This window comes from Candoia aspera, chromosome 2 (assembly GCF_035149785.1).
Source record: "Candoia aspera isolate rCanAsp1 chromosome 2, rCanAsp1.hap2, whole genome shotgun sequence".
NCBI lineage: Eukaryota > Metazoa > Chordata > Lepidosauria > Squamata > Boidae > Candoia > Candoia aspera.
Window position 1 is genome coordinate 117118572 of NC_086154.1, and position 19229 is coordinate 117137800.

At 42.6% G+C, this 19229-nt stretch overlaps 1 protein-coding gene across 3 annotated transcripts in view; it reads right to left on the reverse strand.

Annotated features, from left to right (window-relative positions):
* Window positions 1-5913: 5913 nt before the first annotated feature.
* Window positions 5914-19229, reverse strand: part of ACTG1 (actin gamma 1) — a 234712-nt gene continuing 221396 nt past the window's right edge. The window contains exons 1-6 of one of the 3 annotated variants that reach the window (XM_063293416.1): window positions 9718-9844; window positions 8293-8424; window positions 7968-8207; window positions 7268-7706; window positions 6961-7142; window positions 5914-6828 (exon numbers count right to left, since the gene is read on the reverse strand). In XM_063293416.1, the coding sequence (XP_063149486.1) occupies window positions 6685-6828; window positions 6961-7142; window positions 7268-7706; window positions 7968-8207; window positions 8293-8415 (1128 nt within the window). In that variant the 5' untranslated portion in view covers window positions 8416-8424; window positions 9718-9844 and the 3' untranslated portion in view covers window positions 5914-6684. Of the gene's footprint in view, window positions 6829-6960; window positions 7143-7267; window positions 7707-7967; window positions 8208-8292; window positions 8428-9717; window positions 9845-19229 lie in introns of those variants that run through there. The other 2 variants (XM_063293417.1, XM_063293418.1) reach the window with 2 other exon arrangements.

Genomic DNA, 19229 nt, shown 5'->3' on the forward strand with positions numbered 1-19229 from the left:
CTGAAATGCAGCTCTTAGGCTTCTTCTGATTTGGGACTACTACTAGCGCATACAGTTCTCCTCCTACAGTATCTGCTGAGGAAGGAGAGGTGGTTGTAATAACCCGATTTGCTTGATTCACCATCTCACACATCATTCCCCAAAGTGGCCCTCCGGCAAAAGGAGTTGCTGATGAGGGCAAGAGACCAATCAAGTCAGGCTTATACAGAGCTAGCTTTCTGGTTACTTGATTACTCAGCACTTCATGACTCAAGAATTGAAAACATGAATCCATTCTGCTGAGAAACATGGCGCTTGAACTAGGGTGAGTTGCTATGAAAACCTTGCACGTGGATCCAGTCAAGATGGCTTAATTTATGCATGTGAGTAATTGACTGACAAATATCCTCATTTGATTAAGTGCCTAAGGAAAAAAATGCTGTTATTGCAAAACCTAGATTTTTATATAAAAAGAAACATAAAACAATAAGCCCATGACCTGGAGACTTACAATCTCAGTAAGTGTCACCAAATAACACTAGAATGAAAAATCATACGCGTGTGAGTCAGCCAAATATTAGAACAAAAGTAATTGAAACGTAAGTCACAGAAATCAGAGGGACCATTGGGATGTTGGTCAGAAACATGGGAAGAGGTGAGCAAGAACATCCTTCCTGTGAACCTGTAAGAGTGCATTTTCAAGAGTACCTTCTCAGGGAAAACTCAACATGGGTGAGACTTGTCTTTGAAATGTTTTCAGATCCTGATTTGTAAATGTAAACACATTGATCAAAGGAGACGCTAGCTTACAAACCTGAAGCCATTCAGTCCTTCATTCGTTTGGATACTGATTGAGGAGGGTGAAGAATGAGCGGTAATGCTTCTCCTCAGCATCTGTCCCAGCCTTGGAAAGCTCAGCAGGTAAAGTAGTCCTCTAAGAGGTAGGCTCCAAACTGTGGCTGAAAGCAATTTTAGCTCTGCTGGATTCAAAACCTCTGTTCCCTCAAGAGACCCTGGGATTAGTTTCCCCAGTTACACCAGTTCTTGACTAGCATAGGTAATTTCTATTCTCCTGCCCCACACTCAAAAACATCAGGAGTGTGTTTGAGTATGTATATTCACTAAAGCCTTTCATATTGACAGGAGATGATGGGAGAATAGTTCTTCACTCCTGGAACACAGTAGAGTAAGGCGAGCTTACAGCATATATAGACCACTGTCATTAAAATTGTTATACCAGCTATAGTTTGTATGAGGAATTAAGAAAAGTAATCAGGAATAAATTATTTACATAAATATTGAACTGTGAAATGCTGGGGGGTTCTTTTGATTTTCTTTGAAAGAATTCACATGCCACCATAATATTGTTATGGCAATGTGAAAGCTTGACTTTCCAATGGAATGTTTATAAGAACATTCACTGTTGGAGAATTAAGTAGAGAATCCCTTCCGCTTAGTTGCTTGAAATAAACAGAGCATTTTGGGCTCCTTCAGCGGTAAAAGCACATCTCAGTGGCGATAGGCATACAAAACCAGAAACTCATTTTAACCTGGACCTCTATGAAAATCTTCCTGCCATGTCTTGTTCAGGGTAGAATAATTCTAACTCCCCTTTTGGGGGAGATGGGCGGTAGCAAAATTTGAATAATAAATAATAATTGCTCTGCAGTGGAAGACCAAAATAGGCAGCTCTTTTTCTCCTCCAAACTCTAGTACCAAGAGAGGAGAGTTAAGGTTCTCAGCAAAAGAGACGGAGAAGACTGGAAAGATGCAACAATCTTTTGCATCCACAGCTCTGAGCTACAGAGGTGGGTCAGGTAAAAGCCAGCATTGTTATCAGAATATGGTCAGGTCTCATGAAAGATCCTGCATGCAAGATACCTTGCTTGACAGCAGGAATGCTAGAACTGAAGTGGGAGAGGGACAAATCAACAGTTCAACAGCCAGGGGGAGAGTTGAATTCATTAGTCTAGCTCCTCTGATGTTTAGTATGTGACATCTGGCTGCCAAATCCCCTAGGATGAAGGTCTTTTTATTCCCAGACAAAGGAGTCCAAGGGTGTGGAATGCAGGGAGGGGGTGGTGAAAGAGCCTTGAATCAAGAGAACAGCAGGAGGCACAGTACACAGTGTTGGCAGCAATGCACCCTCCATTAATCCCATTACTCAGCAGCTTATGCACACACAGTTTAGCATATTGGCCCCCTCCATTGTGTTCCCAACTACTATTGCTAGGTGATGCACCCCCTCCTTTTTTTACAATGGCTAATTAAATGCAAAGGGTTGGAACACAACAAGAGGGTGTTGTCAAGATGTAGACTATCCCTTTTAAAGAGAGGAATGGGATAGGATGGAAGAGCAACACCTCACTGCCAATTATAGCATGTTGAATTGGCCATCTTTTTATTGGCTTTTTTTTTCAGAAACAAATGTTGGTTACATGAATTCTCAGGGTGTGGCTGGTTTATTTAATGATATTCTTATGAGCAAGTGATGACTAAAATACAAATATTGAATTTGGCACAATTGGTAAATCTTCATTTCCTTTCCTTTTCCTGACAGAAGAGGGACTGTGCAAAGCAATGCTGACTTCATTCTGTAATAGTTGTAAAAATGCCCTAAGCTGTGGCAGAGATGATAAACCTGCAGTGATGATCCTGAAAAAATGAACAGAACATCTGGAATTATTTCATCAGATTTCAATTGTTCTGGAACATTTTAATGTGTAAAGTGGATGTCCAGAAAGATAACTACAAAAGAATGGACAGTTCAAGAGTCTAGCCTTAATGTTTCTAACAGCAATAACAAGCTGAGAGATGCAAACAGTTACGGGGCAGAGATTAACAGTATGTCATATACCTAGAACTGATGATTTATAAAGAGATGGCTGGAGGCAAAGGAAGAAATTGGATTATTCTTAGAAATTGATAAAGCATCTCCGTGGTGCAGAAATCAAAAGACAATAACAGATATACTGAAGAAATTTAGAAATATCAGAAGCAAAATTCCAGAATTGTGAGTTGTTGACCTTTATCAATATTGTTTAGGCAAAGGATGCAGTAACATGGATTTCAGTTTAGATAGAATTTAGACAAAACAGAAGTTATTATTAAAAACATTGATGAAGCATAGGTTGGTCACCTTTAAATATAAAGAATTCCAGAACCACTTTCAGTAATCCAAAACAATGAAGTAGAAAGAATAAATTTATTATGCAAGTATATAAAAAAACTTAATACTGTAAGCCTAGGAATATACTAAGTCTTACATCTGATGCTGAAAGGTTCTGGGGCAAATGAACTTTCCGGAAGAGTGTCTTCCATAAACAGCACTCCATGACTGAGCAGCTTCCTCTTTCTCCAGGTTATGTGCCTTAACCTGCCCAGGCAAAGAGATCCAGAGGTTTTGTACTTTTATGGGATGAAAAGAGGATGCAGTAGTAAGGAAAGCTTTAATCTGTCAACCAGAATCAGAATCTGCAAGTTTAAACTGAGTCATTTTAAAGGGCATTTTGATGCCTCCACATCTGGCATGTTCAATCAAGTAAGACCGAACAGATGGAGTGACTCTCTGTATGCCTGACTGGACTCAGGTGATCCCTTTCCAAACCTCCCCAGTGAAGCTGTGGGGAAAGACACAATTTTGTATTGAAAAGATTTGCACATCCTCATTGCAATACATGGCATTTGGATGAATGTGCAACTATAGTTCCTATAGCTTTTGTGTTGTCATGATTCAGTCTCAGAAAAGTGAGACCTTGGAAGTTTGTTGTTACAGGCTGGGGGTGGGGGAGGCCTTGCGAACTGCAATGTTGCTAACCTTTTCATCTGCCTCTGTTGCTTCTTTTCTGCAGGCTGGTCTTCACTTCCAACACAATAGGGCATTATCTGACTTTTACCAAACCTTTTATCTGTTCTGCAACAGACGTTACATAAAGTGCAATAACCATACATATTCTATAGTGACAGGGAACTCAGGGCTAGTGAGAACATCTTCCCAATTCTGGATGTTTCCAATCAAATCACTAGGGTCTCTCTATGGTTGTCCTGATATAAACCGATTTTAACAAGCCTCATTTCCAAGATGAAAATGACTGGTGTGTAACAGCGCTAGGAACTCTGTGTCATCGTTGGAGCCTACTCTCTTATATTTAAGATGTTATCTAGAGATCAGTGCAGTTTCCTAAGCACCAGGTATTCCCCATACAAATTGCATCCATCAATAAAATCTTTTGTTCCATTTCAACCATTGTTTCTAATAGGTGGCATTTCCTTGATTGCAGTTCAAAAGGTCATTTTTAATCCTTATTTCAGAAGACAATTGGAAGTATCCTCACTTTTAGTAAAAATTCAGGATTGGAATAGATTTTGCAATGTAGAAGGCAGGTATTTCAAAGTGCTCAGGAGACTCCCAAATCCACTACCTCCCTATCCCTGACTATCTGTAAACTAAAGTATACAGGTTATAGTTATACTAAAACATATTAACATAAACAGTGGTACTACCATCCAAGATCACTTGACCCCTTAACACCCATCCCACTAAATTATGCCTTTTTCTTAACAGCAATTTTGCCAAGGATAAGTCTGCAAGGCAATGCTTCCCTGACTTTTCCTTAAAACAGGTTAAAAAGTTTACTTTGCCTCCTTTAAAGGATCTTCAAAAATCAAATCTTCCTGAAGTGAGAATGCATTTCCAATTTTCATCTTAACCATCTCCTATACTGTCACTTCAGTTTTTAGCTAACAATGCTACAGTATTATTTTGTGCAGTCTATCTCATGCTTGAACAAAAAAAATTTCCTTTGAAAATACACTTCTCCGGATTCATATGGAGCTGTTTTCTCAAAACTGGAAATATTACATCATATCCTATAATGTAAATTTAGCTTTAGATCTTTGTGGATCTACGAAATCCAACAGAGTTGGCTTGTCAAGTACGTTATGCAATTCAAAAGAAAGCTTTCAATTATTCTTCCGTGTGTGATTAACACACCTATTTAACAAGACAAAAAGGCTTTGTTAAAAGACAATGGTAGCACCTGGCACTTACTCCAGTAAAGCTTTTGTACAACTATTTAGTTTAGGTATTAAGATCCCATACAAACATCCATTGTTTAGAATAAGGATCATTGGTTACCCTAATTCAGTTATCACACTGAAGATGTTGCCTAGTCTGGCAATGAGGAAAACTAGTCTGAGAGAGTACCAAGAACTCATTTAAGATGTTTTGGGCCTCTGGAAAATGTACTATTAGAAGCATGGAACTAATCATCTGAGAAAGCTGTAGTTAGTGGAACTACAGGGGCATCTATCTTCTGGTAGCCTGTTACCAATTTCTTTGTTCCAGAACAAATTCAATAGCATGTAACTGTTACTCATTTTTTGTTTCAAGGAATCCCAACTTTTTATGGAAACACACTTCACCAATTTTAACACCTAAAGGGCATAGATATTGCAGATAATCAAAGGAAACTTTAATGATGCAAGAAGTTGAAGTTTATGAAGAACCCTATTGTAGGATCCATCAACCATGGCCTAGATTATGAAAAGCAATCTTTTTACTCAAGTTTCAATGAATTTTTAGAAATGCTGTTTTGCAGGACTCAGTAGTAAAGAATGCTTCTTCTAATATGCTTAGGGGATAGCACCTTATGAGGAAACACCCCATCTTATCTTTGCTATCTTCCCTGTTTCAGGTACTCCAAATGCTATTACACTTCAGATACATTATCCAAAGATTTAGCTTCCTTGTCAAGTAATGCTGGAAAAGGTGGCAGGAAAGATGGAAGACTTAGTTGCAGCAGTGATGGGTACACTGGTATCAATTTTGTCAGTGTTAAGACGTACCAAATTAAGGCCTAGTGTATGATCAAATTAAGTTGAATGAAAACTAAACAGGCATTATGGTAAATGATGTCCCCTAGACAACATAGGTTTTGTTTCATTTACTGCAGCGCTTTTATTTTCCTTTCACAATGAAGTGTTGGGCATTACAATTCTCAACTTTAGGATGACTTACAAATTTTGGTTTTCTACTGTCATATGACAACATTAAGGCAACGTACAAAAATCTTACATAAATTAAACCTGATGATTAAATTTACAGGTGTCAATGCCAACATTGGAGCAACTCAAGTTGAACAATGTTTTGCCCAGTGATGTCTTGCTGGGACATGGGTGGGCAAGGAAAGTAAAACAGGTTCGTAAGGCTTGGACACAATACATTTCCAATCCTGCTAAGAACAGTGGCAAGACAAAAACGGCCATCCTTTTCACAAGCTTTTGCCAGCCTCGATAATAAGGACCTGGAATTCTTAGCGCTTTGTGTAGCGAAGTCTGGTCTTTTGCTACCCTGTACAGATCTAGGCTCAGACTCCATTATAATATAGCTGGGTACACTGAGACTATCATCCCAAGGCAGTTAAACCTTTGTGTTTATCAACACTACCTGTACTGTGTCCTAGGCCAGATGTGTATAGGGTAGTTAAACTGCTATGTACAAAGGGAACTTTAGTTCAGGGTCTTAGCAACAGGAAGCTATCCTCACAAGGTTATTGGAGGCAGACTTCCCAATGACAAAATGTTTTGAAGAGAAGGCTTATTCCAGTTTCATGAGGCTAGCATGAGGTGTATATATTTGCCCAGGCAAATTTATACTGGTGAAAAAACTTATGCAGCAAATACTGCGCGTTTGCCATAGTCCTTTTAGAAGCATTTACGGTGGACAATAGATGGGCCAGACTCATCATATTCTTGCTTGCTGATCCACATCTGCTGGAAGGTAGAGAGAGATGCAAGAATGGATCCACCAATCCAGACAGAGTATTTGCGCTCAGGAGGAGCAATAATCTGAAAGAGAAGGCAAAGTAGTTAAGGGAGTATTGACATATATGTAAATAATTTGCCTTAAACAGCTCTGAAGTTTTAGAAAGGAGAAAAATATGAGCAAGAACTCGCCCTTATGATGCAAGTTACCCTCACCTTGATCTTCATTGTGCTGGGAGCCAGTGCTGTGATCTCCTTCTGCATTCTGTCTGCAATTCCAGGATACATTGTGGTACCACCAGACAATACTGTGTTGGCATATAGGTCCTTTCTGATATCTACATCACACTTCATGATAGAGTTGAAAGTGGTCTCATGAATGCCACAGGACTCCATACCTAGAAGAAAAACACGATTATACTATATGCTACTTCTAACTCAATCATACCAATTTATTCATTACACAAGAACCACCAGCCACACATTTCTTTGGAGAGTGTTTCTATTATCTCAAAATCCTTACCTAGGAATGAAGGCTGGAAAAGGGCTTCAGGACACCTAAACCTCTCATTTCCAATTGTAATCACCTGACCATCAGGCAATTCATAGCTCTTTTCCAAGGAGGAAGAGGAAGCAGCAGTAGCCATCTCCTGCTCGAAGTCCAAGGCAACATAGCATAACTTCTCTTTTATGTCGCGGACAATTTCCCTTTCAGCTGTGGTGGTGAAGCTGTAGCCTCTCTCTGTCAGAATCTTCATGAGGTAGTCTGTGAGGTCACGGCCAGCCAGATCAAGTCGCAAGATGGCATGAGGAAGAGCATAGCCCTCATAGATGGGCACAGTGTGTGTGACACCATCACCAGAGTCCATTACAATACCAGTGGTACGACCAGAAGCATACAGGGACAACACAGCCTGGATGGCCACATACATGGCTGGAGTGTTGAATGTCTCAAACATAATCTAAAACAAAAGGAAACAATTATTAAATAATGAACAAATTTACACACTAGTGCACAGCCATGCTAACATGCAAAGTATTTGATGTGAGGAGAAACCAAAAGAAAGCAAGCAGAAATACAACTGAAACCTGAGAGACTTGAAGGAAGGAAATGCCAGGAGAGTACAGAACCCTGAAAATAATAAAAAAGAGAAGTTGTAACCCAAAAGAAATTATGGAAATGGATGGAAATCATAGATGCAACAGATGCACCAATGTTCTACCTGTGTCATCTTCTCTCTGTTGGCCTTGGGATTCAAAGGAGCTTCTGTAAGCAGTACTGGATGTTCTTCAGGGGCAACACGAAGCTCATTGTAGAAAGTATGATGCCAAATCTTCTCCATATCATCCCAGTTGGTGACAATCCCATGTTCAATGGGATACTTCAGGGTCAGGATACCTCTCTTGCTTTGGGCCTCATCCCCCACATAACTGTCTTTCTGTCCCATACCAACCATGACACCCTGAAAGGAGAGAGAAATTAGCACATTATAAAGAAAAAGCAGCTTCATCTTTCCACACACTTAATTTTGTTATTTGGTAACTTACCTGGTGGCGTGGGCGCCCAACAATTGAGGGAAACACAGCACGAGGAGCATCATCTCCAGCGAAGCCTGCTTTGCACATACCGGAACCATTGTCAATGACAAGTGCTGCAATTTCTTCTTCCATTTTGCAGATCTGCTTTCAATTAAAAAAACTATTTAGCAACAGTGATTTGTTTTGTTGCTACAGCATTAATTTTACACCAGCAATTAGTGCTTATCTGATGCTACAGCTTTTTACCACTAGAGGCTGCTCTGAAAACCTTTTTGTATGAGAACCCCACCCACTTCACTATGATTTTCACCATGGCTTACACTTTAGCCTACTTGATTCAGCTTGCACTGCAGAATCAGCAGAGTCCTAAGTGATTTCCAATTCTGAGATCTGTCACCAAAACCAAGCAGTCTGATATGCTTAATCTATTAGTATCGTATTAAGAATTACTTCCAAGCAGGCAGAGAACTGTTGCTTAACTATCATGACAGAACCTCTGCCAAAGCTCCTAATTAAATACTACTACCAACACATTCTAGTACCTACCCTGGATATCTTTTCTCCTTCCACACAAAAGGCTACCCTGTCTGCCCTAACCAAATTCAGTGGTATTCACACTGTGAAAAGCTTCCACTACACCATACACCCATGCTTAACATTGCAGGAAATATTCCCATCAGGGCATCCTGTTTGAAAGACAAGCACATTAGGTAACTACATGGCTTCCAGGAAGCCAATTCTGATCTTACACCAGAACAATTTAACCAAGACCATAAAATTGCGTTGTCAAACCTTCTGCTAAATCAACGGTCATGCAGTGGTACTTACAGGTATAGAGATTAATATAGAACTGTACCAGCCCAGGTTGCACATTATAACGCTGGCTACGGATACAATGCACCCAGCTTCTTCATAAACGCCATATAAACCCTCACTCCACCTTCCCTAACCACCTACCACTACTATTCTTTGATCTCCCGCCTGAAAACGCCTAATTTTCCAGACATCTTCCCTCAAAATCCATCCTCCCTCGAAACATTAGCTATCGCGCCTCTCCCTCTGACGCTGTTCTTCATAGAAACGGATTCCCCCTCACTTTCCCGCCCGATTACGTCAACGAGCGAAGCCAGCCAACCACATCTGAGCGGCTGTTACCAGGCAAACAACCCCGCCCCCTCCAGCTCGCCCCATTCAAGAAGCCGTTACGCCCACGAGCCGGTCGCTCGCGCCGAGCCCCCTAAGAACGTTTGCCCCTCTCCCACCTCAGGAAACCAGGGCGCAAAGAGCCTTTAACGACCCTCAGCTATGGAAACTGAACAGTTATCGAGGAAATTTGAATAACAAATTGCGCGCTCCCCTACTCAACGATTAAGTAAGGAAGACGCAAGGCAAAAGCCGAAGGCCCCGGTGAAGGCAGCCAGATATCGCACCTACCTGTTAAGCGGCAGGAATTTTCAGAAGGGAAAAAAAGGAGCCAATGCTGCTAGATCCGCTGCCGCCGGCTGAGTGAGACCGTCCCAACGCCAGCCCCGCCCCTTTTATACCCAGGGGGAGCCGGCCCCCTCTCTCCGGCTGAGAACATCGCCATATATGGAGATCTTTCAGAAGTGCGAGCTCCCATTGGCTGATGGGGCCTGGGCCACGTGGGGTAGACGAAGGTGGCTTGGCGACGCCTCTTCGAACCCCGGAATCTGGATGAGCCGCGAGAGGGGGAGGGGCGCTCCCTTTGCAGAAGACCCCTTCGCCGCAGCCCCTTGTTCGACTCCATTAGCAGGTGAGGAGGGCGGCGCCGAAGGAGTCGGAGGCCGGGGCGGCCCAGGTAGACGATTACAGCTCTGTGCCCAGGATGGAAACGGACATTCAGGAATCACCGAATCATACCAGAGGTCGTAGGGGGTATATTGGGGTACCCGGAGGTCGAAGCATTCCAGTACTTCAGGGTGGTGCCCCCAGATGTTTCCAACTTGATATCCTACAATCCCTTGCTGTGTCCCTGTTTTCTGGAGGTGATGGGAGTGTAAAACGCCTGGAGGGTACCAGTTTGCCAACCCCCTAGCTACATGATTGCATTTGGGGCCCTAAGGCCTCCTGTGGCCTGACTACTGGCTACACAATGATGGAACTACAGTGCCAGCAGAGAACGCCCCCCACAAGTGCAGGATACCTACTGGGGTACCAAGATCACACGTGAATCTTAATTTGGCGTGATTGCTTTTGGGTTATGGTACTCTGCTATAATGGAGCAAAACTACTCATGTGACAGTTAATTTTGTACCTTGGGTTCAGCAAAGCAGTTCAGCACACCTGAAACCCGAAGCAGGGAGTTTTTTAATGTAGCCAAGGAACTATTAGTAGGAAAATTACTATATGCTGTATTAAGTATTCCAGATGCCAAAGATAACTGACTGCATCTGTTTCACCACCACCAAGGACAAGACCTTTGTCTTTTTCCAAATACAGTGCCACCTTTCTCATGGCCAAATCATCCTGTGTTAAAAGAGCTGCTGCTTCATTTGGTTGAAATGGCCTCCTTGGCCCACACATTGCCAGATTTGACTGTGGTTCAACACTTCACACATTGGATTCACAGTAGTGAATGTCCCATTTTGCACAGTTTCCCCCAATTTGGGGCTCTCCATTTGTACTGGATTATTTATAACTCCCATGATCCTTCACTAATGTAGTCAAGACACTATGCTATCTGGCGATGATGGGAGCTGTAACTCAATAAACTTTGATCATCAAGTTGGGGAAGACTGCCTTAGTAGATGACTTAGATGAATGAGGGCAGCAAAATTCTTGTCCCTATAGTCACAGCACTGTAATGTTTTCTCTATTCAAGCAGAAACCAGTCTGATGCACTAATATTCAGAATGTTTTAATGAACCTCAAGGACATATAGGAGAGTTAATGTTCAAGGAACACAAAGATGCCAGAGATATCCTTATTTTCTCCAGTCAAAAGAAATGATTCACAACAAAACACACTGAACAGACCCTAATAAAGCAAAACATATGAAATAGGAAGCTTTGTATCTGCCAGGTGGTGAAAAAAATGAGAAAAGGTTGTGCAGCAAACCAGTTGTAGGTGTCCAACATTTGAGAGTTTAGTCCTGTAAATTGGATATAGAGAATATTTTGCCCAAGAATCCTGGTTTATACTATATGCCAAGAAGGCCAGTGTTTTAATTAAGTTTTTTAAGAGCAGGGGAGGTCCTGCTATGTGCATAGATTGGCAGTGCACCATTCTGCAGTTGCCTATGGCAGGGGGGGGTCTTCCCTATGGTGTTGCCTGCATTCTGGAATGCTTTCTCCCCTCAAATGTATGAGGTGCCTAGCATTACATCTCTTAGGTACCTGTTGAAGTCCTATCTCTTTACCTAGGCCTTCACTATATGAATGTTGGAGGAATGTTTGTTTTGTTTTCCTTTTCCCCAAACCATTTAAATGATTTTTAACATGCTGTTTTTATTGTTTTATTTTACTTACTATAAACTGCTTCAAGATAATGATTGTATGAGAAGCAGTGAATAAATATATGTATGAAAGAAAAAAAATAAGCAAACTTTGGTTCATAACACTGCACGAGCTAGAAAAATATGAAGCATAAAAGGTTTTCACCTTTGTTTCTAAGGGATCCAAGTAAATGAGGCTCTAGGTGTTACTACAGAATTTACTATTGAAATTCAAACCAAAATGTTCCAGTGTCTTTGGATCTACCTTACAGGACGCACACTTAATTATTTTAATATATTGATAGAGCAAATTCAAGGCAGGCTTAGAAGACACAATCTCATTCATAATGAACAAAAGGTTCTTGTGATCCTATACATATTTACATGACATAACAGTGAGCTGAGAGTCTGCCAAAGAAAAGCATTGATGTTCCCTTGGCTATAACTTCCCCTTTAGATTTTGCACAGTATCAACACATTTTGCCCTATAAATAGCTGCTCTGCTGAGTTCTGCCTAATACTATCAGAGCATTAGAAATGCATCCTGCTTCACCTTCATTGTTTCATCTCTGAAAGAAAATGTAAGTGTGGGGTGGGAGGGAGTCACTATTAGAAAAATTCTAATCATTATTTGTTTTTTCACCCACACGACTTAGCTGTTGAGAATCAGCCATAATAGACTGGAGACAAAATGCTTCCTTTTTAACCCGCATAAGCTGCAGTGTTGTTTGCAAAAGTAACCTCCTAAACATAGGTAAAACCAGTAGTCTCTGCCCATCCCTGTTCTATGTACACACCTAGAAAAATAACCAGACCTCACCTATAAGCAGATGACTAAGCTTTTCCTTCCCATAAAAGCATAACCTACTTCATGTTCCTAAATTGGGAAGGTCTGCCAATTCAAGTGATAGCTGAGTTACCAACCCCCCCCAACCTTGCAATCTAAACTAGTCATTGAATCAATAGAAATCAGATTCATCTAAGGAGGAAATAATTTTGTTGGTTTCTGTTGCTCAACTGCTAATATATATTCATAAGATTTCAAAATGTTAAAAGAGTTTAAGATTCCAAAGAATCACAGACAAAAATTTATGAAAAGATGGGGTGGAGAATCCCCATTATTGTCCATCAGTGGTAAAGCAGCTTGGCTCCACCCAGTAGGCATGTTTATATTTAGGTTTACTTTCCTTATATGGGTTTATCTATAACCCAGGAAATATCAATAATTCCAGTAGCCCTGGAGAGAATGCTAAAATGGAAGCAATAATACCACTCATCCCTGGTTCATTCGGTCATTTCTACTTACTCCTTAACGCATTCCTTTTTATTAGCATTTGAATTGTTCAAATTAGAACTGTTGTAAGGACTTGGATAGTTAAATGTTTTTAAAGGGGAGAGGGAAAAGGTTCTCTGAATTCTAAGAATCTCCAACATTTCCACTTGCACAGGTGGTGTTCCTTCTGCTTCTGCTGGCATTTTCTATCACATTTATGGGAGTATCTTCAGAGGTCAAAAATTACAAGTTTTGAAAGAGACCATAGAACTTACGTTTGTGCATAGCACTATACCTCTGTGAGCTAAGTTCAGATGATCAGCCACCTGATTGTTGGCATGTTTATTTTTAATTTACTATTTTCGGGCCACTTAAACTCAAGTAGTTATTATTCACAGATCCAATATGGTACTTCTGCTCCAAAGTGGGTCGAGAATGTCTTTTTTCCGTACCTCCTCTATCAAAATTTTACATACATACATATATACATTTTCGTCGCAGCCATCTCACTCAAAGAGCGACTCTGGATGGTTTACAATAAAATCCTCGTACAACTATAGGAAGGCAAAAAAAAAACTAGTACGCATTTGCTTGTTAGAACACACCTTTGAACCGTCCCTGGCCTGCAGCTATGCAGGGAAAGATCTGGACGCAGCCCTCAAAGCGCCTCCAAGTAATAAGCGAGGCACATTGCAGTTAAGGGGCTTCAAGCTGGAGAGCGGAAGCCCCGGTTATTTCCTGCAGCAGCCCTCTGGAAAGCATAAGGCTTCCCTTCCAGTCATTTGCATTCCTCTCAGATTCTTTTGTGCTGAAAGAGAGGGTGTGTTTCCTCTGGAGCAGCCAAGATTGCACTCCTGAGACAGATCGCTGCTGCTGCTGAGTCTCCCAGAGCTGCGGACAGCAGAGAGAGAAACTGTTCCCGTTTGCCCTGTCGGTACGCCAGTGTAGAGGTGCCCCACCCAAAAGGAATCGGGGCGCGCGCGCGTGTGTCGTCGCTGGTTGCCGTTTAGCCAGTTCCTGGCCCTCCCAACCATCGCTGGCAAAGACAGCAGCAACAAACATGCGCTGCTAGGCTACAATAGGCATGAGAGCAGAAGCGGGGCCGGCGAGGCCCCTGCGTCTCTGTACAGCATCATCTCCGGCGGGGTCCATGCTAGTTTGTGCTGTGCTTGCTGGGCATCGCTGCTCCGCAGATGTTGGCTGCTTTTGAGAAGACGCTGCTGGTTTTATAGACAGCACAGGAATGCGGGGCAGGGTGGGAGAGAGAAAGCGATTGGCTCAGTAGCCAAGACCGGCAAACCTTGGAAGCGACATTTGCAGCCCGGGGTCTCTCAATAACGAAAGGCATATACCTCCGTCACGTCACCGAAATGGAGGCAGGGGGAGGAGAGGTGAGCAGCGGAGAGCGCTCGATGCGGGGGGCTGGGTTTGATGGAAAATCTGGGCGCAGCGCAGATATGCTGACGAGGATGGGGCGACTTTCCTGCCTTTAGCACATGACGCACGGAAGGGCGAGGCGCCGCTCGCTACCAGGATGTGAGTTTCTTTGAAACACTGAAAACATTTCAGGGGCGCTTTAATGCGGATATCTAGCTGTTACCCGAGTTGCAACCAGCTGGATTCCCCGTTAATTTCTGATCAGCGCTTCATTTTATTCAACGTCGTCCACCTTGGCATGAGTTTTCCCCGTTTACCCTTCTTTTCCATCCTAATCTCGGCAGTTTTCAAAAGGCTCGAGTTAGTTTGAAAGTCCCCCTTCTCCTCCGGTATCAGTTTTGGGCCTTGATCCGTAAGAAAAGGAAGTTATTAGCACGTGCCTCGAAGACCGTATTTCTCGATTAAGAGCATTCTTCCCCTACCGTTAACCCTAGGCGGTGAAACGGCCCGCGGGCCTAGGGCCGGGGCAAAGAACGCCTTTCGCTTCCTGTGATTGAAATGAATGAACGCTCCCCCCGCCCCCTCGCTCGCTACGCAGCCACCCCTCGCCCAAAGCGAAGCTTTCGGAATCTGGTCGTCAGTCCAGGCCGCCTCCCCCTCCCTCGGCGAGGCGTTCGCGTCATTCGTTTCGGGCAGAGCGGGGCTGAGAGGGAGCAGTGCATGGAAACCCTGTGGGTGTGGATTGCAACGAAGTGGTGCTGGGGCGCCCAGGTGACACGGCGCGCGGGGAGGGAAAATAAAGCAGCCTTTCTATGCCTATATTTGGAGATGGTTGGCCGCTGTCTCGGAGATCCGCCCTTTCGTGCTCGGGGAAGTTGCACACCTACTGCCCCTCCCGCCGAAGGGCAGCGGGCAAGGCGAAATCGTTTCTGTTGGTGGACCATTGGACTTTGATTCTTGATCGCTGGTAGGGAGGGTGGAGGCAGTGCATTCTTAGGACAAGAGTCAGCCGGGCCCTGGAATAACGTGGTCTCTCTTCCGCTGCCCCGGTCGCTGCTGTGCCGTTTTAGCTTACCCAGGAAGAGAAGGATTCTGTTTTACTCGGAAGTATCGCTATTCTGTTAAAATATGGAAATATGGGCTTAAGAGAGTCAACTTCCAGCTAAGCACAAGCTGAGACAGCCAAGTACAGATCCTTTACATAGTGTGCAAAATATAAAAATAATTTTAAGGCTGAGGTCCTAGTTTAGGAAATAAACCTGCATCATACACAGCTGCCTTACTTCTGAGAAATCTTGCCTGATACTGGACTTGGTATAATTAGTAATTGGTATTGGATCCATTTCAGAAAACAGTATGCCTTTAGTTCAAGAGTCATTAGTTATCCTTGAGGCCATATTTTATCCTACAGGCCATAATTTTGTGACCCTGTAACAGGCAGACCACTTTATGTAGGAAATTACAGATGTTTTTGTATGAGATGGCTGAAGATGACAGGTTCATAGGTGGGAAATTTGTTAGTGGAATCTGTTTGCAGAGGAAATAGTTATTTCCATATTCCTTGATTTTAAAGAGCCATATAAGTTTCCTACCAGTTTGAGAGTTACAGAAGGAAAGCATGTAATCCATAAATATAAATTAATAATGTCTGTGACGAAGGAGAAAGTGAGAATGAATCACCTATTACTGAAACCTTTGTTTGGCAGTTCAGCTGATGGTAACATACAATTTCCCACAATCCCTGTGCAAAAAAAAAAAAAAAGCCAACGCCCAGATACTGTAATCACCATTTATAGTGGATTTTGAACAAGGAAAGGGAGGTATAGCAAAAGGAAAGTCTGTGAAACTGCATATTCTGAAGAACTGGTGAGAAACATTTCGATGTGCAATAGCTTCAGAAAAGGAAAATGCATGTTGGCAATACTTCCATTAGGTTTACAAAATCACTCCCAAGTTTTCAAGCCGTAGGAAGTTGGTCAGGAAAAAAAGGAGAGAAAGGAGAAGTGGAGGCTGATTTGTGGCCCTGTCTGTAGCAATTTGCTTAGCTAGTTACAATGGACTTGTTGCAATACCCAAGCTAGGTCAGTCTGTTGAGAAAAATCAGCCAGCTTGGTTAGCTGCCTGTCTGTGCCATAGCCAACAACCAACACACAGTGATTAAATTGTGAGCAATCTCAGTCTCACACCTTCCACCACCCAATCAACTCTTAGTTTGGTTCTGCTTATTTTGCTCTTCTGATTATTGGTTCTTGGATATCTCCATATAGGGTCAACTGGCACTAGTTTTGTGATACGTAAGAATTGTTACAGGGTAAAGGTGAAGGTGGCAGAATGGGGAATATCTGCCTGCCTGGCTTTCTATTTTGGCAAGGCTAAGCACATTCTGCATACTTTAAACATTTCAATATTAAAGAAGGCAGGAACATGCTGGAAGGAAGGAAGAAGTAGCAGATTAAAAAAAAAAAAGATATGTCCCTCCCTTGTCTTCACAGGATATGACTTGGACCACTCTAATCAGCTTTTTGTATTATTCAGGCCACTTCCTTTTTTTTTTTTATTCCTACCTCTCTTCCCTCTCACCCCAAAAACATTTCTCTCAGCCTACCTGCCCTTTAATCATAAACACATTTTGCTCAGATGTTCGGCCTCTGTAGTGCCCTGCAGTTCATTCGGTAGGAAGTGTGGATATGTGGGATTGCAGCTTTAAATTAATCCAGAAGGCTGGATTGCACTGATGAGCAGATCTCCTTCGTGGGATTGTGAGCCACTTTTTTCTCAAACCTTGTTAAGCAGTGGTAGGGAACCAGACAGATGAATTGCAAGCATGTCTAGTATCACAGGGTTGTGATTTAGGAAATTATCCTAAACTGTCAACTGTTACAAAATATTGACTGAATCATAATCCTTCTTGCAGCTTCATGAATTAATGAATGCATCTGAATATTTCCAAAATCTCCAAATGAAGTACAAGATAACATGCCGCTCAATAAAAATTGTCATTGGATTGAGCCCAGATTAAGTTTGTTGAACTTGGACACCATTGGGGTCATGACTTAAATCCCGTTGCTTCACGTGGAGATAGGTAAGTCCAGCTCTGCAGACACACTTCATGGAGAGGCAGGATAGGGCAAAGGCTAGTCCCTGTCAGGAGCATAACCTGCAGATGACTCTGTCTGCCTGGGAGGCTGAGTCAAACCCATGGAGAACTTAATCAGTGTAACGGTATCACAGCCAGTGGTAGGCCTCAGATTGGCTGTTTTAGGAACAGGATCAACTGGGTAGAAAGCAGTTTCTGTTGTCAGAGGGGCTTCCTGCTCCCCAGCTCCTCAGCCTATGTAGAGCCGGCACAACTGACTCCATGCTGGAACCAAGGAGATTGAAAAATGTAAGGGATTGTGTGTGTGAAAAGTGATAAGCTAATCTCCCGCTCCTTCACATACTCATCCTGAATGCCAGCGGCATCTGATGGATTTTAGAAGCAATGGACAATCTGTCACTTTACTTATGCAGCCTACCCTGTGTTGTAAGTGCAATTTAGTCTAGATCCTTCAATATCAAAATAATTATTTAATTTATAATAATTTTTTTATTTTTCATTTGTTTGTTTATTCGTTTAGTCGCTTCCGACTCTTCATGACTTCATGGACCAGCCCACGCCAGAGCTTCCTGTTGGCCGTCAACGCCCCCAGCTCCCCCAGGGACGAGTCCATCACCTCTAGAATATCATCCATCCACCTTGCCCTTGGTCAGCCCCTCTTCCTTTTGCTTTCCACTCTCCCTAGCATCAGCATCTTCTCCAGGGTGTACTGTCTTCTCATTATGTGGCCAGAGCATTTCAGTTTTGCCTTTAATATCATTCCCTCAAGTGAGCAGTCTGGCTTTATTTCCTGGAGGATGGACTGGTTTGATCTTCTTGCAGTCCAAGGCACTCTCAGAATTTTCCTCCAACACCACAGTTCCAAAGCATCGATCTTCCTTCTCTCAGCCTTCCTTATGGTCCAGCTCTCGCAGCCATATGTTACTACGGGGAACACCATTGCTTTAACTATGCGGACCTTTGTTGTCAGTGTGATGTCTCTGCTCTTGACTATTTTATTGAGATTTGTCATTGCTCTTCTCCGAAGGATTAAGCATCTTCTGATTTCCTGACTGCGGTCAGCATCTGCAGTAATCTTCGCACCTAGAAATACAAAGTCTTTCACTGCTTCTACATTTTCTCCCTCTATGTGCCAGTTATCAATCAAGCTGGTTGCCATAATCTTGGTTTTTTTGAGGTTTAGCTGCAAGCCAGCTTTTGCACTTTCTTCTTTCACCTTCATCATAAGGCTCCTCAGTTCCTCTTCACTTTCAGCCATCAAAGTGGTATCATCTGCATATCTGAGATTGTTAATGTTTCTTCCAGAGATTTTAACTCCAGCCTTGGATTCTTCCAGCCCAGCATGTCGCATGATGTGTTCTGCGTACAAGTTGAATAGGTAGGGTGAGAGTATACAGCCCTGCCGTACTCCTTTCCCAATCTTAAACCAGTCTGTTGTTCCGTGGTCTGTTCTTACTGTTGCTACTTGGTTGTTATACAGATTCTTCAGGAGGCATACAAGATGACTTGGTATCCCCATACCGCTAAGAACTTGCCACAATTTATTATGGTCCACATAGTCAAAGGCTTTAGAATAGTCAATAAAACAGAAATAGATGTTTTTCTGAAACTCCCTGGCTCTTTCCATTATCCAGCGGATATTGGCAATTTGGTCCCTAGTTCCTCTGCCTTTTCTAAACCCAGCTTGTACATCAGGCAATTCTTGCTCCATGAACTGCTGAAGTCTACCTTGCAGGATCTTGAGC